Genomic DNA, 9,679 nt, shown 5'->3' on the forward strand with positions numbered 1-9,679 from the left:
CCATCATTATTTTCAATGTAAACGCGCCGTAGACGGACGAGTGTGTGACCGTTGAGCTCGCGTCTTTTGCAACGTCTCGCGCGCATGACTCCGCGTTCTAAAAACGTTGCGCTCAAGAAATTAAACTTTCTTTACAGTGCATTTTTATGTTATTCTACGCCAAAACACAGACACACTTTTGTACTCAAAATCAGATGAATGTTCTTTATATGAAAGTATAATTTATTAATTGCTGTATATAATCACATTCACAAAGAAACATTTGAGTCATTTGTTTTGTTTTTGACGTCTAAGAACAGCTGTGCATGTATGGACACCTGTGAACTAAAAAAAAAATTCCAGCTGCACCAGTTTAATTCTGTTCATTAAAGCTATAGTGCATACACACAGAGAGAGAGAGAGAGAGCGAGAGAGAGAGAGACCCACACATGTACAGTAGAAGCATGTTAAAAGAATATACAAATTTTATTTTTTGAAAGAAAAACTGCAACATTCAACATTCTTGTCATTCAAAAATTACAGTTGTTGCAACATTTATATTATATATTCTGCAAAATGCACGATTTGATTTAAAAATACAGTAATCATGGCATATCCATTAATTTGCATTGTTGGCATCATTAAGCAAGAAGCACATTTAAAAGCACAGGCCCAGTGTGTCACGATTTATTTATTTTTTCCTCAGTAGTCTTGCTCTTGGCTCTTGTCGAATGTATGGTTTGGGCCTGCTGGATGTGTACGCGGGTTGCGCTGTTTTCTGGGCACTGGAAGCGGCCTCTCTTGCTGTCTCAACTCCACCTCTGCCTCAGCTCTACAAAAAAACAAATGCTGTGAAAATCTGTAATACTGTAGTATTATTGCTTTAACACTGCGTTCATTTATGCTTTAAACTGATATGAATTATTAACTACGAATAAGGAAATATTACTAACCAAATGTGTAACTGTGTAAATATAACCAGTGTTGGGGGTAATGCATTATAAGTAATGACAGTAAAATAATCAGATTACTTTTTTCAAGTAACTAGTAAAGTAATGAATTACTTTGTTATTAAAAAACAAACAAGCAAGCAACCCCAGGTGACAAAAAAACAATGCGAATGTAACTTTATGCATTACTTTCTATAAAAAGTAACGTAATTAGTTATTTTTTAACGAGTAATGCAATACTTTAAAGCATTGCTTTTGAAAGGTAGCTTTCCCAAACACTGAATATAACATCCCTGCATTTACTCATTTTGACATTATACCAGCAACTACGATGTGGTGTAAACCAAGGTTATTATAGTTTTGCATTTTTTAATTAGTTTTTATTTTAATATAATTTTCAAATTTCCTATAAATTTCAGTTTAGTTTTAGTTATTTCCATTAATAGTTTTGTTAGTTTTAGTTTAGTTTTTTATTTTGTGAAAACATTTCTATTTAGTTTTTCTATATTTAGTTTCAGTTTTAGTTTTAGTAATTATAGTTTAGCAGAGTTAACAGAACACTTGCAGTTTATAGTTAACTCTTGTGAAAACCTCTTAATAATAAAAATTAAATAATTGTTTGAGGATGAACAAAGAACCAAACAAATGCAACTAAAAAGTAAGAATTATTCATTCATACTCATTCACATTAAAAATGAAATCTTGTTAAAGGAGAACTCCGGTCAATTTTAACATTGAGCTCATTTTTTTGTAAATTTGGAGTGCTGTCAGTACAGAGAACAACGACAAAAATCGGTGTTGCCTACACCGTGTTATCCTCTTTTTAAAATTTGCACCCTGTTGACTTCAATGGGGCAAGTTTTAAACCTGCTTTTAACCTCTTAACATCCTTGATGTGTCATTACAAGTGCACAGGTCATGTGAGTGATTCCTTCGGGGTGAACGCGGGTTAATCTGACTGCAGTAGATGTGAAAGATATGAATAAAAATTGTTTATTCAGCCAGTGCACATACCTGTATTTACATCCTGTTTTCGGTCGAAGTCCACAGTAATCGATTGTCGAGTTCACGCGCATAGGTTTAGTACATATGATCACGCGCGTGAACTCAACAATCGACTAGCCTACTGTGGCCTTCGACCGAAAACAGGAAGAAAATACAGGTATGTGCGCTGGCTGAATAAACATCATTTTTATTCATATCTTTCACATATACTGCAGTCAGATTAACCCGCGTTCACCCCGAAGGAATCACTCACATGACCTGTGCACTTGTAATGACCGGAGTTCTCCTTTAAACGGGGTGTATAAGAAAAAGAAAAAAAATATGCGTATGATTATTATGATTATTCTTTAAGGTTATTTATATGATTAATCCTTTCAAACATTATTCTTGTATTGATTTTCAGTATGCTTTTTGTCTATTGCATCGTTTAAAATCATATACTCATAGTTATACTCATATTCAAATGTTCTATTCAGACCAGACATTATAGGCCTACCTCTTCTCTGACCAATGTACGTCTATATCTGGGCTAGACATGCTATTTGTTTTTTCCGTTTTCTGCTTAGGGTGGTCTCTGGTCTAATATGTGTGGTAACTTGTTTAGTTTCACATGAGGTTATCTTACCTGGAATTAGGGTACAGCTGTATTTACAAGAAGTCTAGTCATAATGGATATACTTATTTGGCCATTTCTGCTTCTTATAGGGCTGGTTCACACAGAAAGCGGTTTTGCTAATTTGCTTTGAAAACGGAAAAAAGACGCAGGCTATGGCAAGCCGTTTTAAAATTTAATCCTTAAAACCTACTAGTAGGCTATCTATTTTCATGCTATAAGTACTTATTTTTTAGAAACTAGTATCTATTCCATTAAGTACTAGTGCTTATTCATTAGCTACAAGTGCTTATTCTTTAGATGCTAGTACCTTTTTAATAGATTATTCATTAGAAATAGTTCTTATTTTTTAGATACTGGTACTCATTCATTAGATACTAGTACCTATTAAATAGATACTAGTACTTATTCATTAGATACCAGTACCCATTAATTAGATACCAGTACTTATTAATTAGCTACTAGTACTTATTCAATAGATACTAGTACCTATTTATTAGATACTAATATTTATTCCAAATGTTACTAGTAAGATTTTTTATTCTATTCTATTCTAAGATTTATAAAATAGATACTAGTATCTAATGAAAAATAATAGCATTTAATAAATAAGTACTAGTATCTAACGAATACTTACTAGTAATATTTAAAAAGATCCTAGTCAAAATTGGAATAGTTACATGTCATAAATTAATAGATTATATCAAAACAGAATAGCTACTAGTATCTATTAATTTGCAGATACTGTATCTTCAATCTTTTAAAGCAACACTATGGAACTTTTCCTCTGCGGTCCCCCTACAGGTTGGAAGAGGAATTGTCCATTACCGCTGTCGAAAATCATTTAGCCTACCGCAGCCTACTGTCGCACGCACGCCCACTGTTTATCCAGCACTGGCTTTGGAATGAACGATGTCCACAGACAAGGTAGAGTGTGATGCATGATTTCATGAAAGTATGATGTATTGCGACATCAGAAATGAAGAAAAACAAAATAATGACTATTGTAACGCTTGCCGTAAAGCAAGTCAAATTTGTATGTCTCATTAGAACTACAGAAACGCGGACCGCAAAGGCGGAGGCTTAAGTCCCTTTCACCCTGTTACGACTTGATGAACCACTGAAATGATTTTGGAAACATTATTTTAAGGTAAAAAATGTTACATAGTGTTGCTTTAAGGAACTAATAAGAAAATATTAAAGGCATACTATGCAGTTACCGTTTTTGTCAAACAGCGACCCCTAGAGTCGCTGTGGAGTACTTGTATTTAACGTTGCTGTCGTAAGTACGTTTCTTGTTTTCTTTTCCTTGACTCTTCCGACCGTGCTGTCTTCGTCGACTCGGCCATGATTCACGTCTGAAATGAGTAGTCTGAATAGAGCACGTCTGAATAGAGGCTGCTTCATACGTTGTTGAAGTATGTGACGTTGTGCCGTAAAGCAAGTCGTGATTTGGCGGGGCGCCACCTCTCAAACCTGCATTTCCATATGAACATCAGAGTTCTAAACTAAACTAAGGCTATAGAACATTGTTACTGGCTTTGTTGGTTTATCTAGCTAATTTGTTAGCATGAACGTGATAAAAGATGTGTTTGATATGACATTTATTGGTTTTAATGTACAGTAGGCCATAATAAAGACTTAACTGACAATAATAAAATCCAAACAACAGTTAAGTAGATCCAAAAACGGATTCATACCCACCAGCCAAACAACCACAAAACCCGGAGATTGGAACTTTTGGAGAGATTTCATAATTCCTTAATCAAAAATTCTGAATATTAACCTTTAATATTAAATAATAATAATATTAAATAAAAAAATTATCTAATATTAATCAAACTGAGAATGCGAGTCATGTCACAATAAGAGTATATGTGCACTATATTACATATGCTTATTATATTTTTTTACTCTAATACCATTAAAAAGGTATTCTATTATTATATTGTTATTATAAAAACGTCTTTGTTCAATTCAGTCCATTTCCTGTTTCATCTCTCTTTGACATGTTGTTGGTTCATTAATATTCAACATATTATTTGCACACTGATTATTTAAATAGTCCTAGTATCTATTAAGGTAAGGATATCTTTGATCTAAAATGTAACTAAAAAATAAACACTAGTTCTATTGTTTCTTAACAAGTTAGGTATAATTAAATACTAGACACTATTAGAATATGTACTGGCACTTAATGGAATAGATACTAGTATCTAAAAAATAAGTACAAGTAGCATGAAAATAGATACTAGTAGGTTTTAAGGATTAAATGTTAAAATGGCTTACAGTAGTGCAATGAAATGGAAAAAAAGTGATTTTCCGGAACAAGATGAGAGCTTCTTAGTAACGATTATTTATTTTTGCTAATTATTATTTTATTTCAGTTAGTTTTTCAGTAACTGTTGTTAGTTTCATTTAGTTTTAGTTTTTCATTTTTGTTGAAATTTTCTATTTTATTCAATTTTCCGAAAATGTTTTTTGACCAATAGTTTTAGTCTTAGTTTCAGTTTTCGTTTACGAAAATAACCTTGGTATAAACAAAAGGGATGCATGGATATAAAAAATTATATTTGTTTCGTATAACAGATTTAAATTCTACTGCACTATTCTACACTATTTTGTCCAAATAAGTTAAAATATTTAACATTTAAAATATTCAAATAAATCTCTTGAAATGCTTGAAAGTAAATTTAGGCATAATTATGAACATTATGAAAAAGGCAATGGTAATCTAAATGTAACAATAGGGAAATGAGCAGAAACCATTAAATAAGCATTATCAACTGATAAATTAAAAATAACAATGTAAAATGTAATTAATTTTAAGAGAATATATAACAAAATGGCAGCATTAGAAATGAACATGTTGATATCGCTGACTCACCCTCATGTCATTCCAAACCTTTATTACTTTCTTTCTTCTGTAGAACGATAGCAGATATTTTGAAGATACTTAGGACCCCCGTTTTGACTTTCATTGACAAAAAACTCATTTTTCAAAATATATTTTTGTGTAATTTTTTTTATTTTAAGGTGAACTATCCCCTTAAAGCAACATAAAGACCATACAAATGCTCAGTAAGCCTGGCTGTGAGTAATACAAGTATCACTGTGTAGTAAAGGAAGAGGAGGTACCTGTTGTATTGGCAGTTGCACTGGCAGTAGTCTTTGGCTGTAAGAGGCTGCCGCATGGATCTCAGCTTTTTCACTCTCTTCTAGATAAAAAAAAAAAAAAAAACATTAAATGAGCCACTTCCTTTCTTGCTTGCTTGCTGGCTTTCTTCCTCTCACCTTCATTCGTTTGTTCCTTCGCTGGACGAAAACAATCACAACGACAAGTCCGATCAGAACCACAGCACTGGCTCCTACGGCAATCCAGATCCACAGCTGTAAGCCATACACCTCCTTGTTCCATGGTCCCCCACCTGCATGTTTTTTTCCTCTCACTTTAGTGACTTCCTGTTCACTTCCACCTGTTCAATGATCATTATAAACTAAGACTGAGCTGTTGATCTGGGATTTTGCTTAGTGCACAACGCACATAAAGTGCATCCTTTCTATTGTGAAATTATATTAATTCCTGTAAATGCAGCGATATTAAAATTCTGGCTGATACCTATAAGCTGATAATCAATTTGGCCACTAACTATAACTGATGTGGTTCTGATATATAAAGTGCATCCATATACAAGACTGATTTTGTAAAGTTGTGAAATGTAGATTTGTTTCACCTGAAGGTTTGGCCACAACCGTCAAATTCGTCTTTGCAGTTAGCTCTGCTCCTCCCTCCAACTTTACTGTACACACAAAGTCCCCTGCATCACTAGGCTGCGCCTGAGAGAATAAGAGGAAATGACTGTCAACTCTTAAAATAAAGGTTCTTTATTGGCATGATCTATGGTTCCATGAAGAATCTTAAACATCAATGGAACTTTTTCATTGCACTAAAGGCTCTTTAGATTATGCATTTTATAAAATTATTCACACGCACAAACATTTTTTTTTCAGAACTAATAACTAATACATTATTATAATTATACTAATATATTATGCAAATTATTTTTTTCCAAAAAAACTTTGGAACCTTCATTTTTTAAGAGTGTAACATGAAAATGTTATGTATAGTTTATTCAAAGCAAGATCAGTGTAAGGTATTCACTTTTAGCAATGTGACATCATAGTGTGTGCTGAGTTGTTCACTAGTAAATGTGACTTTTGATGAATTCATGCCATTCCAGTGTAAGCCTTTGCTTTTAGAGTTCGTCAGGGTTGGGAAAGAGACTGCAGGGAGGTGGTCAGCCTTCCACTTCCCACCCTCAACACGTGGAGATACACTCTGAGGAAAAGAACAGGGCAGCACTACATTCCCCCCTTCAGCAACTTCAACAGCTTTGGTCTGGAGACCTGCTGGAGACCCAGACAAAAGTCATTTATAGCATGAAATGTGAAATATTATAATAATATAAACACTTTTATTAACTATTAGGGACACCAACCGAAAACAGTCAATTTTAAACTGATCTTCAAGTCATTGATCTGACATATCCACTCGCCATCCTCGTTTGAAGTCACAGACTTCAGCTCTATCCGTTGTGTTTTATCATTTATTTCAACTTTAGAGGGATTCAGCCACTTTACTTCAGCTTTCGGTTCTCCTGTAATGTCACAGTGCAGCTCTGCATTACTGGACTGCACCAGCACTGCTTGTTTAGCAAAGACTGAGAGAGAGAGAAAAGGGAGCAAATATGAAAAATACAATCATTCTAAAAATAAATAAATAAATACATACATACATAAAAAAGCCAACTCCAGGTTCTCGCCACTGCTGTCGTCTCTCACCTGACACAACACGCAGAGTGTATTTTTTCCCCGTCTGAACACAGGTATAATCTCCAGAGTCTCCTGTCTCCAGTTTGGGAACCTTCAAAGTTCCGTCAATTACCCTTACTTTATCCTTATAGGCATTACCTTTAAAAATAAAATCAATTATAGCGTGACTCCTCACAATACTTCATATTCAATCATTTTTGTGTCAAAAGGAGAAGAAACTGATACCCATCGCTTTAGTTCCACTTCTGCCCCTAATGGTAACAATGTGAATGCCGTTCAATCTCCATTCTACATCACTTTTCGGAGGTAGGGGTCCACAATCCATGGAAACGTCACCCCCCACTTTCTGATATAACACATCACATTTCCCACACAATGTACACAGTGCTGAAGGAGAGAATGTTGGAGAATAAGGGAGGGTTAAAGAAAGCAAAGCTGTGCAGCCAGAGTATTATATATAGACTGTTTAAAATAAATAAAAGGTACTTCAGAATATTACAATGCACTGTATGAGTTCATTTATGCTCACCAAGAAGGAGAAAAAAGAGGATCTTGCAAGTTGGCATTCTGTTCCTTTTTCTAAAAAAATATATTGAATGAAATGTAAAGTTTCTTTTTAAATCAAAAGCCCGGCGTTTCATTTCCATGAGAAAATCCTATCTGATAATCTTTTTTTGTATATAAGAGGCCCATGCTTTAACAACTAAGAAAAAAAAGGGGGTAAACAGGAAATCAACATATGTGGCTGTGAGCCACAAGTGCAACTGCTTTCGGTAATTTTGTTTCATTCTCTCTTAACCTAAAATATTTGTTCTCTGTAAATATAGTCCTAATTTAAATTATTAAAATTAAATTTGAATAATTTGAGATAAATATCCAAGACACTTGTATTACTATTAAGCTAAACAAGTTATCACCAGCAAAATAGGCTATATGATGCCTCCAAATTATACACACACATTGGTAGAAAATGAATAAAAATGTTTTTTGTACTTTAAAAAATAAAATAAAAATCTAAGTTTTATATTGTATCTTCAATGCATAGTAATATACATTTCCCTTACAGTGTTTGTGGTGCAAATAAGCATTCCTGTTTCAATCTGCTGGTTTTATTTTTCTTATTTATTACTGTCTTTTTTATCCATGTTATTAGCCTATGACAAGCTGAAACATTTTCATAAATCCTGCAAAATACTGTGCTTACGTTATAATCTTGTAATCGTTTATTTCGTTTACTTTTCAATTCTTAAAATAAGCAATTATATACATGTTTTTTTACTTTTTAAGTTACATTTATTATTAGTACAAGTCGGTGCTTATATATGACGATATATTTAAAAATCATTAAAGTTAACGAAAAGGAAACAAAAATATATAGGCTAGCCTATATTAAACCAATAAATAAATATATAAAAAGGAGCATCATGATCGAGTGTTAAATATTATCCTCTTTTGGTTCTAAAATAATATATCTGTATCTCACCTAGGAATTGAAGACAAAAAACAAAACAAAAAAACATTCACTTCCATCATTTATTTGTTTGTTTGTTCGTTTTTTCACCCTTTTTATTTAAAACCGTATTTCGCGTATGCAAGACAAGTTAGATAATAGATTTCATTGTTGAAAGCTCTGCTGTTTATACTCACGTTTGAATGCCGTTTTCTGATTTGTTAACACAGTTTCAAAAAATGTTTATGAGCCTTTAGTCCAACTGGCAAAAACCAGCGCGTGAGAGAAACCAGCCGAGACGAAACCCTTAACATGCACCAGAATCTCAAATGAGACAAGACAGCGGAAGAAAGAAAAAAAAAGTGTTTTTGGAGAGCAGAAACCAATGTAGGGCAGAAAACGCCTCTCACATGTAGGCCTACTTCGCAGTGGGAAATCCTTGATAGATTTGAGAATTACGGTAAAACGTTAAACATTAATCGATATTAGTATTTTACACCTAAATCAACAGGCCTAAATAGCACGTGCAAATTAATCTCAGATTCTCAGTACTGACATTTCATATCAGACAACGCTTGCAAATGTGATACGTTATGTAGATTCACTTAAGATTCAAAGAGCTTTGTAATTTACTTACCGTCAAAGCTTGACAGCATTAAGACAAACGACGCTTTAACTCTCCATTGTTAACCAGATATGCTTAAATGAATATCATTCGTGTCGTTTTTGCATTTAATTCATGTTTAATTCATTGCTTTCACATTTATCAACAATCTTTGCACTTTCTGTTTGTTCCTTCCTGTAATACGATCATTACTGCTAACAAAGTTCCTTTATACACACCCATAA

The 9,679-nt window shown here is 33.5% G+C and overlaps 1 protein-coding gene across 7 annotated transcripts; it reads right to left on the bottom strand.

Moving 5' to 3' along the window:
- Window positions 1-442: 442 nt before the first annotated feature.
- LOC311067744 (matrix-remodeling-associated protein 5-like) lies at window positions 443-9,671 on the bottom strand. Of its 7 annotated transcripts, none has more exons than XM_084089796.1 (10): window positions 9,468-9,671; window positions 7,910-7,959; window positions 7,606-7,767; window positions 7,390-7,518; window positions 7,047-7,268; window positions 6,710-6,957; window positions 6,282-6,384; window positions 5,842-6,023; window positions 5,686-5,765; window positions 443-811 (listed from the first exon to the last, which is right to left on the bottom strand). In XM_084089796.1, the coding sequence occupies exons 2-10, from the start codon at window positions 7,944-7,946 to the stop codon at window positions 682-684; spliced, it is 1,293 nt and encodes a 430-aa protein (XP_083945922.1). In that variant the 5' UTR covers window positions 7,947-7,959; window positions 9,468-9,671; the 3' UTR covers window positions 443-681. The 7 variants fall into 7 exon arrangements, with proteins under 7 accessions (XP_083945922.1, XP_083945927.1, XP_083945925.1 ...); XM_084089801.1 differs by having other exon boundaries at window positions 5,842-5,975; window positions 6,710-6,954; window positions 9,468-9,638; XM_084089799.1 differs by having other exon boundaries at window positions 5,842-5,975; window positions 9,468-9,638.
- Window positions 9,672-9,679: the final 8 nt, after the last annotated feature.

This window comes from Abramis brama (assembly GCF_963993115.1).
Source record: "Abramis brama genome assembly, chromosome: 17".
Classification (NCBI taxonomy): domain Eukaryota; kingdom Metazoa; phylum Chordata; class Actinopteri; order Cypriniformes; family Leuciscidae; genus Abramis; species Abramis brama.